General features: G+C 37.4%; 1 protein-coding gene across 1 annotated transcript in view; it reads left to right on the plus strand.

Annotated features, from left to right (window-relative positions):
- LOC136041270 (tubulin gamma-2 chain-like) overlaps positions 1-19,683 on the plus strand; it is a 33,813-nt gene extending 14,130 nt beyond the window's left edge. The window contains exons 3-6 of the mRNA XM_065725876.1: positions 1,428-1,540; positions 4,770-4,859; positions 16,560-16,706; positions 18,388-19,683. Coding sequence (XP_065581948.1) covers positions 1,428-1,540; positions 4,770-4,859; positions 16,560-16,706; positions 18,388-18,597 — 560 coding nt within the window. The 3' untranslated portion in view covers positions 18,598-19,683. The remainder of the gene's footprint in view (positions 1-1,427; positions 1,541-4,769; positions 4,860-16,559; positions 16,707-18,387) is intronic.
- The last annotated feature ends 185 nt before the right edge of the window (positions 19,684-19,868 follow it).

Raw genomic sequence — 19,868 nt, forward strand, 5'->3', positions numbered from 1 at the left:
TACGGATGAAGGATGACAGATTACCGAAGATTGTCCTTTTTGGCCAACCGTCTGGGGCTACACGGAAAGCAGGTCGTCCTTGTCTGGGTTGGGAGGATGTCATAAATAAGGATTTAAAGGAAATGGGAACTTCCTGGGAGGGTGTAAAGAGGGAGGCTTTAAATAGATTAGGTTGGAGGAGGAGCGTGCGTAGCTGTGTTGGCCTCAGGCGGCTTGGTGCTGCAGTGAGTTATTAGTAGTAGTAGTAGTATATACTAGCGGAATTGTCTGTCTTCTGAAATTCCTTTTAATCTTCATGGTTTCTGGCACGAGCATAGCATAAAGAAGACATATCGGGGAGTTCCAACTGATGTTGAACTAAACTACATAACTGCGAATGGTTTAAATCCTACTGGAATTGAACTGAATTCTACAAAAGGTTCCCGAAAGATAACCTATACTACCATAGCGCAGGTTACAAAAACGAAATCAGGAGCTCACAAATGGGAGTTTACATCTCCATTTTCGGCTGAATAACTAAGGAAATTTGATTTTTTTTTTTTTCAGAAATTATTTGAACTGATTTTTTTGCCTGAAAACTAGTATCAAGGGGTTTATGCTATCTTTCCCTTGGTTCTAACGAATATATTGACTTAATGAAGCTCTAGGCATGACAACTTCGAATTTTATTTCTGAGTACTTTTTTTTAATTATTTCATCCTGAAGTAGGCTAATTGATTATTTTATTTGTTCTACAGTGTTTGCACTCATTTTTGTGTTGATTTTGTTTACTTACCTACTCGTTTTATTACAGTTTGTACTCCACTTTAGCAAACTGCAAACTACAACTCTATCTTTTACCTTTTTTTCATCGAAGGCATAAGTAACTTTTTAGTTCAAAATTTTTTAAATACCACATCTGTAAGAGCAAGAACTTCGGTTCTTTTTTTTTTTGCTTGGATGGTTGTAGTGTTGCCTTTGGTTTTGTTGTAATTAAAACGAGTACGATTTAATAATAATTACCAACTGGTGCTATTTATTAGCACCAGTTGGTTTAATTAAAAAAAAACGCATTTTCTTCACATGTAAAGCAAAAAAAGGTAAATCTTACCAGGTGATCTTACCTGGAATCTACATAACCCACCTCTACAGATTTTTAATTTATAAAATTCTTCAGGTAATGCTTACTGCTTCAACTTACAAATAAATGGAAATATAATATAATAACTTGGAATTCCAAATTTTCATACTGCTTTAATTTACAAACAATTCTTTTTAATTATCTCTGGATAGCTGGATGTCAGACATCTGGTGCAGTCCCCATATTTTGCTGGTAATTTCCGGTCGATAAAATTTCGGAAACTATAAGGTGGCGTGCTTTCTCTTCCTCTCTTTTTCTCTACTCTTTGCAAATTTGTATAAAGCCTATGATGTTTTATATCTTTCAGTTGGATTTGAATTTTGGAAGAAACTATGTCTTGAACATGGAATTAGTCCAGAAGGAATTCTTGAAGATTTTGCCACTGACGGAGTTGATAGAAAAGATGTCTTCTTCTATCAGGTTTTTACACGGTTTTTTTTTGTCTTATTTATGCTATTTGTATTGATGATAGAACAAGTTTTTGTGAATATGTGTTGTGATGCTACGAGAAGAAATATTAGGAAAGTCTAATCTAAATAGTATAAAAGTAGCTATATCTGAAAAAAATTAGGAGCAGGAGGGGTAGGGGGTTCCGTTGGATCGTTCTGGAGACTCCCTCCTCCCGCTACACTGTAAATTCATAAGATTTTTACCTAAAAATATATTTTTGTCTGTGTGTGTTTTAGCACCCTAATAAATGTTGTTGATCTAACTCTGAAATCGACTAATACCATAACTATGCATTGTATTTTCTTTTTCTCAGATCTTGTATAGTCAACAAGACAAGAAGATTAGTCAAGCCTTAACTATGCTCAAATCGATTCTGGAGAATTAACGAAGTTCTGGACGCCTACTAAATCTATTGTGAACGGGTCGGGTTTCAGCAGATTTCCAACTTGGCGGTAGCTTAATATATATATATATATATATATATATATATATATATATATATATATATATATATATATATATATATATATATATATATATATATATATATATATATATATATATATATATATATATATATATATATATATATATATATATATATATATATATATATATATATATATATATATATATATATATATATTAGAGATTCCGGGAGGGTACCAGGCCTCTTGGATTCAGAACTACCCGTTCGCATCAGAAAGGAATCACACTTATTTCGAAAACGCTCACAACTAGTACTTTAGTCTCTTTAGGAGGCTCTTTAGTCTCAGATTATGGATTACAAGGATCAGTCATGACGTCGCATTTCCAGTCTACACATTTTTTTGGAATTTGCATAGCATAATTTGCATTTTCATAGGTCCAAAACTATGTTCTAAGAATGTCTTGATTATATATTGAATAGTTCAGATTCAAATTACAGGAAGGATGGATGACATCTGACAAAAAAAGAAAATATAATAAAATAAAACAACTAGAAAACGAATGTGATTTTCAGCTAGTGGAAAAAGAGTGAAAAAACAAAAGTCGATACTTAGGGAAGGACATTGCCAAGTTGTCCTCAGTGCTAAAAGAAAAAAAACCTTTTGAAATAAACGTAGGCTACCAAAGCAGAACAAACACCCTTCTGCTGTGCTAATGTTCACTTGAAATGTTAGTTTGCTCTTTGTTGTCTTTTTTTCTCTTTTGTTTCGTGGAATGCTTGGCATAGGTCCCTGCTGATATATCTGTTTTGTCTTTTCGCTTTGTTTTTTTCTTTTCCACTGGCTGTAAACCAACTTCGCTTTTTTTATTATTACTATTATATATATTTTTTTACATTTTCAAAAGATTTCCAATTTTTGTAACTTCAAGGTCGAACCAGCAATTATAGTGACTTATATTACCTGTTCTTTTTATAGGTTTCATATCTTCTTTTCAGCAATTTATGCTTGCTTTTAGTTTTACATCCTGAATGCACGTATGTGTATTGCCCATCATAAATGAAAAAAAATACAACACTGATGGAGTAATAAATAAATAAAAGTAAAAAACGAATAGATTCTAATAAATACAGACAAATTTAATAAAGAAGAACTGGCAAAAATAATAATACAAATAAGAGTAATCTTACGCTGGGATAAACACATGATCATTGAAGGACAATTTCAAGGGTGCTTTCACCAATAACCTGCTTCTCGAGTACCATTACTTCTAGATCTGTCCATTCATCTAGTCAGTCACATAATATTTTGTTTTCTTTAAAGATAATCTTAAATTGCTAAAAAATAAAAAAAGTTACGTGTTTCTGCATATTATTCTCCTATGGTCGATTATTCAAAAAAAGTTGCAGGAAACCTAAAAAATATGATTTATCAGATAGATGAAGCTGAATCTGAGGTATCGAATGGTAACAAACCTCTTGTTTATACATTATACTTTATTCAAGGCCTTAGCCAGGATGTTTGTTCGGCAGGGGGAGGGTCTATGTTTTGGGGGGGATACGAAAGGACATTAACAAGTGCATCAAAAATTTTATTAGACGCATTTTGTTATGTTATACAGTTCAGAAAAAAAATCGGGGAGGGGGAGGTGCAAACTCGGGTCTAACTCTCTAACCTTTCTCTCCCTGGATCCAACCTGTCATGTTATCAGAACTATACTAAAATAACATACCAAAATCTTGCAAAGGCATATAAGCTTAATGGGAACTGATTGATCCCGCCCTATGTGATCAATATGTTTGTTAAGCGCGTGGACGCATGCAAGAAACGATATTTCAAAAATGCCAAAAAACTTGCGGTTTCTTTGAATAAAACTGTTTTATAAGTTTTGAGACAATACTTAAAATTAGGCTATTAGGCACTTGTGTAATATTTCAGTTTCAAAACTGAACCTTATTTTGAGGCCTCAAACTGCCGCCTATGATTTTGCACACAAAGGAAATAAAAAAAAGCCTTTGGCATCCTGCTTTCAAACTTTTGAAGAGAGAACAATTATACAGGTCGTACATGACGTAAGAATACCACGAAACAGTACGAAGTAATAAACAAAATTACTTTCTAATGCTAAAAAATGCTTCGTGCCAAAATGATGTGAAACCCCCGCCAAAAATTCTAGGCCCTGTTAGGCTACATTTGCAAGGACTGAAGGCCTAAGAAAGCAGAGAAAGTTAACAAAAGCTGTCTCTATGCAATCAAAGGAGACTGCAATTCCATTTGTCTGCTTTCTTGCGCCCCTCTTAGCAGAGTTGGTTTTAAGGGAAGGATAGGGGACACTTGCCCCGTGAGCAGAAATTTTAAGGGTGTAAAGTTTGGAATAAATAATCTAACAGTGATAATCATTTTGTATTTTTTGAATTTTTACTTAAATAAAGCAGAAGGTGCACTTAATAAATGAAAATAATTAATTAATTATTGATTAATTTATGAAATTAAATAAAAAAAATAATGATGATTAACATAATTAATAATAATGATAAAAAAATGAATATTAATTAAAAATTGAAGATAATTTTGTTAGTAGATTTATAATTTGTTAAAATTTGGCCTGACAGTTTTGTGAGAGACAGGGGGGGGGGATCAAGATTTTGCCCCAAGCACAAGACAGGCGAGAACCGTCACTGCCTCCTAGTCGCTGTCAGACTATATTTGCAAGGGCTGAAAGCCTGAGCTAGTAGAATGAGAAAGTGACTCATGTTGTTTTGTTTTTTTAGGCTGATGATGAGCACTATATTCCAAGAGCTGTTCTGCTGGACTTGGAACCTAGAGTGATAAACAATATTCTTTGCTCTCCATATTCTAAGGTTAGTTTTCAATCTACCTCATCATCTCAGCAAAAATTTATTCCCATTTTTTAAAGGAAGGAGGTCATCTTGGAAGTTCCTACTAGTCAGTAAACCTTATTACTAAGCTGAAAATACTTATTTTCATATTTTCATATAATAAGCTTGAATACTTATTTTGTTGAAAAAGTTTTTTTTAATTAATTTCTGGCTGTTTTATGCTGACATAGTCTTTTTGCAGGGAAAAACAGATTGGCTGTTTAATGCTGACATAGTATTTTTCAGGGAAAAAGAAAATAGTAGTTCAAATCTTTTCGGTGGTCCTTTAAGAATTATTGTCTAGTTGGATGCTGGAGAAACTTTTTCTACAATTTTTTACAACATACACCATTCTAAAAATCTAGACACAAATAGTGGTAGTTTAATTTAGTTTTATGCCTTTTTTAATTGACTTGAAAAATAAAGTTTAACACCATTGCAAAAATTTATCTATCTATCTATCTATGCTGTTTGACAGCTTGGATACACATAAGCCTACTTTTGATTCAGTTAAATTTTAAGAGCAGGTGTAGTAATAGAAGTAGCCCGAGAGGTTGGTCATAATACCCTCAGTTGTTCTTGGGATATTGCTGAAATGCCTTTTGGACAACCAGCGCACACACAATGCGTTTTGATTTAATTCAGACAATATTTAGTTTTTAAGCTTAATGGGTAAATTGCATAAGTGTGGGTTGACCTATGCAATAGCCTTAGAGAAACAGGTACAAGATCGTTCAGCTATGCTGAACAGAATGGCTCTCTTAAAATTTCGATTGGAAGTGTTTTGAAAATTATGAGCTAAAGAAGAGGGCTGATTGTCCACCAATCAGATTTGACTCTTAAAAAAGGCACTGGAACTCTGAATTTGCAATCAAATTAGCTCCTTTGAAATATCAATAATAGAACTAGCTATGACAGAATTGCTGCCTATGATTTTACTTATATGCCCTTTTAATACTTGCATGTGTATGTTTTTCTCATTTAATTGAAACTGTCCCTGAGCGTTTCAACTTAATTCCCTTAGTATCATTAGTTACAGTAACCGTAGAAGTAGCGTTAAAAGTATGCACACAGTGTCTTCTGGCTAGTTCAAAATTCGTTAAACTTACCCTAAAAGGTCTAAATTAATAGTGTAAGCCGTTATTGTAATATTGCTTTGTCACCCTTTTGACAATCTACATTATCATAGCTCGTTTTGATTTAGATCAACATCCGCCTAAATTTCCCTTGAAAGCTTCGTCTTAATACTCTTAGCTTGTGTTGTAGCATTAGTAGCAGTATATACATAGTACCTTTGTTTTGCTTAAACATCCTCTTCAACCCACGATGAAATTTTTAACTTAATACCATCAACCGGCCCTGAAGCATTGCTGATAAGTCCTCTTGACAACCTATGTGGGCGTATTGCGTTTTGGTTCATTTCAATGCAGTTTCAATAATACAAAAAATTTTCGCCTTAATACACTTAGTTTTATTAGCAGTAGCAGTAGGACCAGTAGTTATAGCAGCAAGAATAGAGTTAATAGTAGTAGTCTTAACTTTAGTAGCAGTAGTAGTAGCAGTAGCAGTAATAATAATAATAGCAATTGTAGTAGTTGTAGCAGTAGAAGTAATAGTATTATGATGCAAACATTGTTTTTTGGCTAGTTCAACACCCCCCACAATAAGCTATGTAAGTTTTAATTTCACACGCGAAATCGTTCCTAAAATATAGCTGATGTGTCCTTTTGACAGCCTGCATACGGATGGCAGATTATCATCCGTGCAACAGATTTCTGAAAGCTTCACCTTCATATCCCTAGGTATAGTTATAATAGTCGTCACAGAAGTAGTATTACTGATCAACTTATACAATTAGCCACTGCTATGATATTGTCGATATTTCCTTCGACATACTTCTTGTATTGTATTGATATACTTCTTGAAGTTTTCATCTTAATTCTTTTAACCTTACAAGTAGTTGTGATAGAAGTAGTACTATAAAAATCGATCAAATAAATTTTTATCGGATGTATTTTGGGGAATGATAGGCTTGGGAGGGGGGGGGGGCTGATTGCCTTCCATTCCGTTTTAACTCTTACAAAGGGCACTAAAATTTCAATCAAATGAGCCCCATCCTATTCAAAGTTTATAAGACCACGCGCTTCTTAAAAAATCTTGGATGCCCGGGGGATAACATACAACTCTTGCCCCTGGACTTTGGTGGGGGGGGGGGGGTTGTGTCCACTTTGAAAACATAGCTATATGCTCTTTGGACTGTTATTAGCGAAATGGCTCTCTCACTATTTTAATCAAAAGCTTTTTGAGGAATAAAGGATCTCAGCGAGGGCTAGTTGCCCTCCATCATGTTTGACTCTTATGGAACTAGAACTATACATTTCCAATCAAAAGAGGCTCTTTTAAAGTTCACATGACCACCCCCTCCATTAAAATCTTATGTACCCCCGGGGCATAACTTACAGCCCTTACTCTTAGGCTCTGGGGATTGTGCCAACCCCAAATGCCTTATTGTGTGATCTTTGGACTATTTTTGAACAAACGGCTATCTCAAAATCTCTATCGGATACATTTGGAAAAAAGGTGACGTGGGCGGGTGTAGCTGCTCTTCGAGCACTTTGACTCTTAAAAAAGGCACTAGAACTTCTGATTTCCAATCCAGTAAGTCCCCTCTGAAGCTTACACAATCACCCTTTCAAACATTGTATGCCCTCGAGGCATAACTTACAACCCTACCCGCAAGGGTGGTTGGGGGGGCGTCATCCTCAAAGACAAAAATTTCGGACCTTTCAACTACACTGAACAAAACAGCTGTCTCAAAATTTTTGTAAAATGTATTTGGAGAAATGATGGACCTGCGGGGGGAGGGGCTGGTTACCCTCTAATCACTTTTGACTATAAAAAAAAAGCACTATCCCTTTCAGTATCCGAACGAATGAGGCCTTTTTGGAGTTTCTACGACAACAAATGGCTGTGTCAAAACTTCTATCAGATGCAGTTCAGAAAAAAAATACGACGTGTGGCCAGAATATCTGCTCTCCAATCACTTTGACTCTGATAGAGGGGGCACTAGAAGAACTGATTACCAATCCGATGAGCCTCCTCCAAAGTTTATACGACCAGCCTTTCTATGAAATCTTTATATGCCCCCAGAGCCTAACTTATAATCCTTGCCCTAAAGGCTGTGGGGGTGTTGTCATCGTCAAAGACCTAATATCCGGACCTTTCAACTATGCTGAACAAAATGTTTTTTCTCAAAGTTTTGATCGGATTTTTTTGTGGAAGTTATGGGCATGGGGGCGGGGGGGGGCTGGTTGTCCTCCAGTCACTTTTGACTATTAAAAAGGGCGCTAGCCCTTTCAATTCCCAGTCGAATGAACCCTTTTCGAAGTCTCTACAATATCTATACTAAGTGCCCTGGTCTAAAAAAGAAAAAAAATATAATACTAGTAACAATGCATTGTTCCCACATCGCTCTTTGTGTAGATTAATGTATATAGGTCTACACCTTACTTGTACGTCTTATTATACATAATTGTTAAGTGTCCGCAACCTGTTTATGGGAAACCTGTTTATTATTATACAAAAGTGAATCAAAGATTCGAAAAAAAATTGCAATAGCTGCAAAGAAAAGAAATTCAACTTATTGGGCCTAACTTGTGTTACTTGAACTCTAACATGTATGATACCTCCATGCGTTTTATGCATCTTCGCAATATTAAGCTTTGCAAAAGCCAAAAAAATGTTTCTATGGTAAAAACAGATACAATGTTTGCTTAAACTTGTGCAAAAGCCACTCCTGGTTTAAATTTACGCCATCCTTAAGCTAAAAGCTCGATCCAGTCCTGATGATGAGACAGGAGACAGTTTAGTCTATACCCTCACCATCGGCATTCGTATTATCGGCTGCGCGAGAAATGCTTAGAGGCATCTATGGACCCAGCCCCCGGGGGTCCTAAAATATAAATGGGATACCCTCGCCTGGGGGACATAAATTCAGGCGGAGGAGGAAGAAGATCCCTCTGATGTAGACTGAGCTGGGCCCACCGGCGTGTGGATATGTCCCGTCAGCTTCAAACCTTCTCCCAACAATGGGTAAAATCGTATGGTATGGCAGATTATCATCGTGGGAGGATCCTCTTCAGGAGGGCAACTGCGAAAGGGCGGATGATTCAGCGACGAACAACAGCCTCTGCAAGTTTACGGAGAGGAGTGGCTTACCGCCGTCTCCTAACCAGCCATGAAACCTCTCCTTTTAACAAATGAATTATGGGCTCTATAAATCAAAATAGAATTACTACCACGTCCGGGGAAACCGACGAACCTAGCAATTTGATGATTATGATGATGATGGTGAATGGAAGTAACATTGAACATACTACCGCGTACGGGGAAGCCGACGAACATGCTACCGCGTACGGGGAAACCGACGAACATGCTACCGCGTACGGGGAAGCTGACGATCATAATAGGGCTATGACGACCCCCGGACGGGATGAGGATACCCTGCGACTCATCTCCACTGAAACTGTACTCAACATAGGAACACTCAATACCCAGACTAGCCAAACCAGGAAAAATGGATCTACTACTGAGAGAATTAAACCGATACAAGTGGGACTTAGTCGGGCTATTTGAGACACACCTCCCCTTAACCGGTGAAGAAACTATCTCCGGAACCTCCCTCCTATTCTCGGGACGCACCGATGGCACTCACAGACAGGGTGTTGGATTCATCCTCTCACCAACTACAAAAAAGGCGCTGATCTCCTTCACGCCCGTATCAGAAAGGATAGACTAAAGGGATCCGTGTCAAACCTAACCATCATCCAGGTATATGCTCCTGACTCTGCTCGAAGCGGTGAAGAATGCGAACAGTTCTACTTTGGTAGTTCTACATGGACCGCACGGCCATGGCCGACTGAACGGAAGAGGTGAAAGCTAATTAGTTTCTTTAGAGAAAACGACCTGTATATAACTAACACCGCCTTTAAAAACAGACACCGCCGTAAGGTCACCTGGAGATCCCCCGACGGAGTAACTGAAAACATGATAGACTATGTGCTGATATCTAAACGCTGGAAGTCCTCAATAATGGATACTGTATCCCTTCCTGGTGCAGACTTTGATTCGGATCACTCACTCCTGATGTCCAAACTCAAGCTAAGACTGAAACGACTCCGTAAGACGACAAGAATCCCTAGATTCCGGACAGAGCTGCTTCGCGACCCCATAAAAAAGGCGCCTATACCACCAGCCTATCGTCAAAATTCCTAGCTATCCTGGAGAACTTCACTTCCCTCACTACCGTCGAAGAGATTGATCAACTGGCTGAGCATGCAACTTCTGCAGTTTTGGAGACAGCAAATGATGTCCTCGGGAGGAAAACGAAAGACGAAAAGCCGTGGATTACTGAAGAAATAATCCAACCATGTAACCAAAAGTGTCTCTGCAACAACAAAGCTGACCCATGCAGCCGAGACACCTATAAATATCTCAAAAGGAGAATCGAACGAGAAGTCCGAAAGGCCTTGCGTAACCATGTTACCGAGAAATGCAAGGAATGCGAAACCCAGTTTAGGAACGGAAACAGTCAAAAACTCTTCAAAACAGTTCGTGAACTGTCTAGCAGGAAAGATCTCATCTCCACAGCAATCCTAGACAAACACAACAATCCCATCAACGACGTAAAAATGAAACTCGAACGATGGAAGGAATTTGAAGATAAATTAAATCCGCAGATCATTGCCGATCCCAGCATCCTAAAATCCTTCCCCATTAATGATCGAGAACCTCCACCACCACTCTTAAAATCAGAAAATGAGGCAGCGACAAGATCCCTGAAACGAGGGATGGCCCCAGGACCGGACGGTATCACTGCTGAACTAATTAACATTGACTCAGAGGACGTCGTCGAATTGTACCACAAAGTTGTGTCAGCCGCATGGTCAACGGGCCATGTCCCACAGCTATGGTGTAAGGCAGCAGTGGTCCCAATCCACAAAAAAGGCTCAAGAAGAGAGTGTGAGAACTACCGCCCTATCAGCTTGACCAGTCATCAAACTAAAATACTGACCAAAATTCTCCTACGTAGAATCCAAGCAATTACAGCCTCCGTTCTGGGTGAATACCAGGCTGGCTTCCGACCTGGACGATCGACCATTGACCAAATCTTCCCCGTTCCTCAGCTCATGGAACGCTTTGTCGAGTTCAACAGAGACCTATATCATCTCTTTATTGACTTTCGGCAAGCCTTCGATTTAATCTGGAGGAAAGGTCTGTGTCACATCCTAAGACATTACGGTATCCCCGACCAAATCATCACGATTATTGAGAATATATACAGCCAATCCAGAAGCCGGATACTCACCACTGATGGACTCTCTGATGAATTCTCAACATCCTCGGGAGTTTTACAAGGATGTATTCTGTCGCCCCACCTGTTCAACCTGTTTCTTCACGCCATACTGTCACTGATACCAGACGAACATGGAGCCAAAATAGGTGGAGTCCTAGTAAACAAGCTCGCCTATGCTGACGACATCGACCAGCTCTCTACGACGGTCGATGATCTCCAAAGACAAGCAGACTGTCTCAACGAAGCCACAAAACCTTTTGGCATGCAAATTAACGCCAAAAAAACGAAAGCTATGGTCACGTCACGCCAAAAACAAGCGGCTACTCCTTCCATAGTGATCGACGGTCAGCCAGTTGAAACGGTCGACCAATTCGTCTACCTGGGCAGTCTCCTCACAGCGGACAATTGTCATACCTCCGACATCAAACGCCGCCTAGCTCTTGCTAGCTCCAGTTTTAAAAGGCTCACAAATATCTGGAAATGCCGAAACCTGTCGAACCAGCTGAAAGTTCAACTTTTCAACAGCCTGATTGTGCCAATTGCTATATATGGGTGTGAGACCTGGACCTTGAAGATCGAAAATGAGCGCAACCTACTTGCATTCGAGATGAGATGTCTCCGTCGCATCGCAAGAATCACCTACACTGAACATGTGACCAATGAGGAGGTGCGAAGACGGGTGAAGTCCCCCGACACAATCCTAAATAAAATCAAACGACAACAACTGCGATGGCTCGGACATGTCAAGAGAATGGACCGCGACCGTCTACCAAAAATCTCCCTCGAAGGAACCATAGACGGATCTCGACCACGAGGAAGACCTAGCAAGAGGTGGATTGAAAACTTTGACCGAAAGCGCATCGTTGAGTTGACTCGAACTGCACACGATAGAACAACGTACCGAGCCCTAGTTCATGCCCTGTCAAAAGAAGTGGCCCCAAAACGTCCCGCGAGGATGGACAGGACTTAAGTAAGTATCTATGAGCATGTTCATTGGATCGCCAACCAGTTCGAGAACAGGGACAACTTTTATTTAATATTTAATGATATTTTTTATTTGATATTTTATAAGATATTTTATGTGTCTGAGGGAATGATCCAGATCGAGAGCCGAAATAGCACAGGGAAGTAAAAGATTTGTATATGTGAGTCAAGTAGTATTTTAAGACAACCTATGTGGTTTTATCTAGGATAGAGGGCTTATTCAGTGAAATATCCGCAAAATGTATTGTATTTTAGGGGTAGAATACTGTACACAGTTATGGAAGCCATGCTACAAGCGAGGAACTTTTCTGGTCTTGTCATCGGGGCTCAAATATTCCCCCATGACTTTATTTATTGGCCTAACTTTTCTAATGTTCTAGTAAAACATTTAAAAGTTTAGTTTCAGTATTCCTCTTCTTTACAGACTATAGAGCTTTTCTGAGAATTTATTATTTTATTTATTGAATAATTTTTGTTTGAAATATATCTTACCTAACTTTATCCTCTTGATCTTGTACAACTTATCCTTCAAATTAAGAGGGATTGGTTTTCTCTGACAACGTCTCTTGATTACCTCTAACCAACATTTTGAGTAATGGCATCAGAGTTTGATGGGAAATTCAATTTAATTTTTTTGGGGGGACCTATCGAATATCGTGAGAAATGCTTAAGTGTCCGGCTAATCTAATTTCTAAACTCTTTGATACCGTTCGACATTTTTTGTTTATACTTTGCTTGGATTCTCTTCTAAGGTTGAAGGACGAAGTTGGGTTTGTCTTTACTTTGCGCCTGTATTTGCCTTGACGGAACGTGCCTTTTCGTTAAGGTAGCAAAGATTTTGGATTTTCTCAAAGACTTATTACATCCTTCCTTAAGGTATTTGTTCTCTCTAAAACAAGGGATTGTAAGACAGCACTGAAGCTGTAACTTTCTCAACGAGAACAAAATACTAATATTATTTTACTCATTTATTTTCAAATCTATCAATTCACGGAGCCACATTTACGATATTACTTAGACTTTTTCTTAAAGAAGGTTCTAAAGTTGCCGGAAAAATAGGAAAATTGTGCTTTTTTCAAAGATTTTTAACGTGTTTCAATCTAAAAAACATTTAAATCAAGCCTCAAATGTAATTAGGAAGACGAATAATGTCAGATATGGAATAATTAAAAAAAACGAATGATTTGAAAATTTTTTATAATGTCTTTCATGGGGACCATCTGTCTTGGTTTTTATTCTAATTAGCCATGGCTGTCAAATCATCGCTTCCACCAAGTTGACAATTCAGAGTCTGTTGATTTTTGAACTATCAAATTTGTTGAAGTTGTATAAAAAAGGATTTTATACAACTTGTTTTTCGTTGATATATAGAGAAACTGTAGTCCTATGGAGGTGCAGTGGATTTGATCTCAGCTCAGTAATCTTAGCTTTGAGTCTAGATGTTCAACACACTGCAGGGGCAATGCAAGGACCTTAGTAGCCGAGAGGCGTCGTTAATCCGACACAATACAATATGGAAATCGTAGGAGAGAAAAAAAAAATAACATACTAATAATTAAGCTGGGAACGTAAGCAGTAGTAGTAGTAGTAGTAGACAGGTTTCATAGCAAAAACCTGACAGCTATCGCTGATTTGCGTTTCTTTACAACATATTCAAAATCAAATTACACTTGTAAATATAAATCAAACTATAAACATCAACTCTTATTGTACATTTCGACGAAAACCGGGACGAACCAATTACCATATCGGTTTGTTCTTGCAATAACGTGAACTAACTTATCTTGCTTTCTCGTTCTTGATGGTAGAGATTGATCAGGTAGAATGTCACGGTGCTGAGATTTAGAAAGCAAGAACTTTTTAAAACTCATTATCAGAGTTTCGTACCGGTTTTGGAGTGACGGCAGTCCTAGCTGTTCCAGAGCCTTTTCGTAGGGAATGTCACGGCGGCCCAAGATGATCGATACCGTCGCTTCTGAACCGATTCATGCTCCTGACAAAGATACACTGTTCTAAGCCCTGAGGGCACCCAAACAGGGCACGCATATTCCGGAATGGGGCGGACGTACGTTAGGTATGCATGCTTAATACTCTCTGTGTTCGCAGTGAACCTACGGATACTGTTTAAAGTCTGTAGACTAGTGTTTGTACTTTTAACCACGTTTTCGATATGTGCCGCAAAGCTGAAGTCATTGGAGAAAGTAACTGCAAGGATCTTGATACTGTTTGCTAGAGGGCATTAAGTAAAGTAATTTTTACATTGGATTAAACATTTTTTAGCTGTAAGCGTAGTTAACGTTTACAAATAAGCTGTGCAAGCCTTGTCTTGTCGGGTAAAGCCACGTATTCCCTTAAAAAGTATACATTTTGTGAAAAGTTGTCTTTTACTATCGATAACAATTTTAGTCCCAAATTTTGAGACAAATTTGCTGCGATAAGGGCAAGCAAATCATACTCTTTCGGAGTATAATTTAGTTTGATAGTAAAATTTTTCTATTTCAATTTTGCAATTGAAAGTCTATTTATTTATTCAGTTTTGTTTGTTTTCTGCTTCTGTACTCCTCCTTTTTATATACATAGAAATCGTGAAAAAAAGATAAAACGTGAGCATAAGCTGCGGCTTTAATAGTGTCGGTGCAACTGCTAGTGCCACGCTGTTATTATTGTCAAACTGCTGCTACCGTTGATAGTGTATATTACAAAGCAGAACTGTATAAACAAGCTTTATTTAAGATTATTCAAACTTTGGATTTCAATCAAACAGTTCGTGGTAACGAACTGTAGTAAGGAGCGACCAGGCTCAATAGTAACCAAAACTCAAAAAAATGGAATTTTGATACCAATAGCTACATAAAAAAAATCGCATTTTAATGCTGATTTCAAATATATAACTTTCATCAAGATTAGTCTGACCTGTCAAAAGTTACGAGCCTGAGAAAATTTGCCTCATTTTAGAAATTAGGGGAAAACACCCCCTAAAAGTCATACAATCTTAATGAAAATCACATCATCAGATTCAGCGTATCAGAGAACCTTATTGTAGAAGGTTCAAGCTCCTATCTAGAAAAATGTGGAATTTCGCATTTTTTGCCAGAAGACAAATCACGGATGCGTGTTCATTTGTTGTTTTGTTTTTTTTCCAGGGGTGATCGTATCGACCCAGTCGTCCTAGAATATCGCGGGAGGGCTCATTCTAACGGAAATTAAAAGTTCTAGTGCCCTTTTTAAGTGACCAAAAAAATTAGAGGGTACCTAGGCCCCCTCCCACGCTCATTTTTTCCCAAAAGTCACCGGATAAAAATTTTGAGATAGCCATTTTATTCACCATAGTCAAAAAACCTAATAACTATGTGTTTGGGGACGACTTACTACCCCGCAGTCTCCCTGGGAGGGGTTGCAAGTTACAAACTTTGACCTGTGTTTACACATAGTAATGGTTACTGGGAAGTGTACGGACGTTTTCAGGTGTGAGAGTCAGGTTTTTCCTTTTTCAAAAAGTAGAGCTAAGAGAAAGGGTCAAACTTTAGCGTACAGAGCGGGGCGTTGAGGAAGAAAAGCCCCTTTCGTATACGGAGTAATTTCTGTTCGTTTTAAGTTTTAATGTCGCTCCTTACTTTCATTTTAAAAAACTTGTTTTTTTTATTTCATTACGGTTTAAGCTGATTTGGATCCAACCTGAAATTCTGTTTTGATAGATTTATTTTTATTTCATTTTTTTGCAACTTCTTGGGATTATAAAATACTTAGGGGTAATTTAGTATGTAGAAAATTAAGCTAGTCTAAACGTCAAACACAAATACTGCCTTTTTTACCCTTTGAGAAAAGTCGGTCTTTATTAATATTCGGCCTAATGTACAGAAGAAGTAAAAAAAAATAATTAAATTTATACATCTTTGTTTTTATTAAACTTTCATAATTCTATTGGCATTTTTCTAGCCAACGCTAGATGGTGTTCATCTCTTATCAGTTTTCCATACTGTTTTGGAAAGAAAGTTTGTGATTCATAGTTATTCTTTTACTTAATAACTCCTTTAAGTGTCGGGTGTGAGTAGCTAGGTTGTTCTCAATTGAATTAAAAAGACAAAAAAAAGTAGGACTACTCTCTCACAAACACGGTTCTTAGTTGGATTAAAAAAAAAAAAAAAAAAAAAAAAAAAAAAAAAAAAAAAAAAAAAAAAAAAAAAAAAAAAAAAAGCTGTAGAAAGTGTCACGGCTAGACTGAGAATTAAGAAACTAAGAAAAAATGAATGATTTTTGAAAAGGTGACCGGCTGAAGTTTTTAGTCTTTGAATATTTATAATTGAATCCTACTTACTTCTGTTTAATGGATATAACATTTTTAGCTATACAACAGAGAAAATGTTTATCTTTCAAAAGATGGCGGTGGAGCAGGCAACAATTGGGCTGCTGGATATAGCCATGGTGACCGTCTCTTTGAAGAAATCTTCGATATTGTCGACAGAGAAGCAGATAACAGTGATAGTCTTGAGGTTGGTCTTGTTCTATATTGCCTAAAACATACCTAGATTTTTGTGATTGTCTTTCTCATCAAATTGAAATCCCACATGATTTGCATTATATCTATTAACCTGTTCGATAGTTCATTGTACCTAATCATCTATAATTTTTTTAATGCTTTATTCGAGTCGTTTTTTTTTATTATAAAAAAACATGTATTTATTTTATTTAACTTCAAATATTTATAAACATAAATTCTGGTGTCCTTGTCATTTCTTTCGTAACTTTGTACCGACGTGACCCAGAGTGATCATTAAATTCTTTTCATTATAACATTAATCAGAAGGGACTTGATGGATTTCACCCAAATTTTTCAGAAATTAATAGTGGGTTTCCTAGTTGAGCCTGGACCTGACCAAACCTCTGTTGAGCGCATGGGGCTTCTAAGTTTTAGAATTTAGAGTCAGTTTTCTGATTGTATTGTTTAAGGGTAAATACTTGGATATGCCCTCCTCCTAGAAGAAAGGAGAAGGTCCCTAAATTCCTGTCATTTTCTAGAATGTGTCCTCAAATCTGAAATAATCATAGTGTGAAATAACAGTTAGTGCCATATTTGTGACTTTGGGAGTCTGGGCCCGATCCAACCTTTGGGGGGGGGGGTGCACTTCTCAGGGTATTGGAATTGACCATTAAGTCTTATTGAAACCTTTAGACTATTGAACTTTGAAATATAGTATTGCGACAAAATTAAGAGCTGTTTTACAGGCCCTTGAATTGCGTAGCCAGTATTATGGCTACACAAAGTCAAAATTGAAAAAAAAGTTCATGAAATTTTTAAACTAAAAAATCCTCTAAACCTAGATTGTTCAAGCTTTGTATATGATGATTTTGGATTTAAAATAATGAGAAACCTCTGTTAAGTATAAATTTTTAGAAGGGACTCTTTTTTAAGTATCCTAATTTAAAAATTATTAATTGTATACACAATTTTTATCTAGCCATTGTATACAAATGGTCCGTTTCCTAGTTCTCTTATCTATGCACTAAAATTGTATGCCCCATTCATTTCCTAATCCACTGACCACAAATTGGCTGTACGCCCTTCAATGCAGATGGTTCTCTTAAAATATTCTATTTTAACAGGACACTTGTTGTAACCAGGTCTCATGAGTTGGAAATTTAGATGGAGAACTTGATTATATACCCTCGAATGGTTTCAACTCCGAAGTCACTTCCAGGCTTCTAGAAGCGTGTGAAGTTGAGAATGGAAAACAGCCTAAGGGATATAGCTGATGGTCTGCTAGGAAGTACCATTTGTGATGGATTTGAAGGTTGGAAATTCTAGATGATTCTTCGGGGCTATTAATTTATTGTTTTCATGTTATTGTCGAATCATTTCGTCGTGGGTGAAGTTTTGGAAAGATGTGTGTAAAACACAGATAAATATCTTTGAGCTATGGTAAATAGTGTTCTGCCTTATTGCCCTCTCACTCCATGATAAATACTGGCATTCACGCTGCACCTTGGCATAAACCATGCCATACCTATATATATTGCAAAAAATAATAATATTAACAAACAAACCTCACATATCCCTGAAAACGATGTAATAAAAACAGCTTTCTTTGTTCGATTCCTATGTTACATTCATATGCTTCCTTTGTTAGATTGACTTTGACATTTGACTGTCACGTTTGATTATTTTTCTTTTAGGGATTTGTGCTCTGTCATTCAATTGCTGGTGGTACGGGCTCTGGCATGGGCTCATTTATTCTTGAGAAGTTAAGTGATCGGTATCCGAAAAAACTTGTTGAAACATACAGCGTCTTTCCCAATCAAGATGAAATCAGGTATATTCTATTCGTTTTTTTTTCAAGTGAGTGGTCTCTCCATACAGGTGGTAACATGCAGTCTCATTCTTAATCAAGATGAGACCAGGTGTGTCCTGTTGAGGTTTTTTCAAGTCGATGTATGTTCTGTCGAGATGGTCTCTCCGTGTAGGTGGTAACCTGCAGTACCTCTCCCAGCCAAGATATGATCAGTAATGTCCTATTCAGCCTTTTCAAGTGGGTGGTATCTCCATTAGGTAATAGCACGCAGTGTCTTTCTCAATCAAGATGAGATCAGGTATGTTCTGTCGATGCTTTTCAAATGGGTGACCTCTCTATGTGGGTAATAACCTGTAGTATCTTTCCTAATCAAAATGAAATCAGTTATGTTCTATTTAGCCTTTTCAAGTGGGTGGTATCTCCATTAGGTGATAACATGCAGTGTCTTTCTCAATCAAGATGAGATCAGGTATGTTCTGTCAAGGCTTTTCAAATGGGTGGCCTCTCCATGTGGGTTGTAACCTGTAGTATCTTTCCCAATCAAAATAAGATCAGATATGTTCTATTCAGCCTTTTTAAGGGGGTGGTCTCTCCATGTACGTGGTAGCATGCAGTGTCTTTCTCAATCAAGATGAGAGTAGCTATGTTCTGTCGAGGCTTTTCGGGTGGGTGGCCTCTCCATGTCAACGTTCTTTATTATAAATAACAGCAAATTACAACATGTTACATTTTTCCGTTGGCGGGAAGCAGAGCTCCTATACCGTATAACGCTAAGTCGGCAAAATCTAGTTATACAGAACGATAAGCACATTGATAGCAGAAGAACTACAGCACTGACAGCACATATTGATACCAAGTTATATTCGACACAACTTGGACTTGCTTTTGAAGACAAAATAAACCACGAAACCATTCTAATGACGAATTCTGGAAATGACACTGAAATTAAAGAACTGCAGGGGTGGAAAGTTTTATATCTTTGTGGTTTTGAACCATTTACAGGCATGATGGTTGTTTTAGTTTAAATTTTATGTTATTTCTAGAATCAATATTTTTTCACTTTCACAAATAGATTACTATTTGTTGAAACATGACTGATGCAGAATTTACTGTTGTCCGTGTTTTACCACCTCTCTTAAAGCGTCCAAAATGCTGTTTTTGTTTTTCTAGATACGAACCCCTTGATATTTTTATGGACGATAGCTGGGGCTATAGGTAGATCTGTCGTGGTTATGTATGCAAATATATAGCCTTCATATCCACCCCCCTCCTCCCTTGTATCTCAGCATGCTCACGTCGGGCATAATTTTGTGAATCAACCTACGATTCATAAGTACTTTTGAGTTTCTTCTAGTTTCAGCCCTT

This window comes from Artemia franciscana, unplaced genomic scaffold (genome assembly GCF_032884065.1).
Source record: "Artemia franciscana unplaced genomic scaffold, ASM3288406v1 PGA_scaffold_1184, whole genome shotgun sequence".
Taxonomy (NCBI): Eukaryota; Metazoa; Arthropoda; class Branchiopoda; order Anostraca; family Artemiidae; genus Artemia; species Artemia franciscana.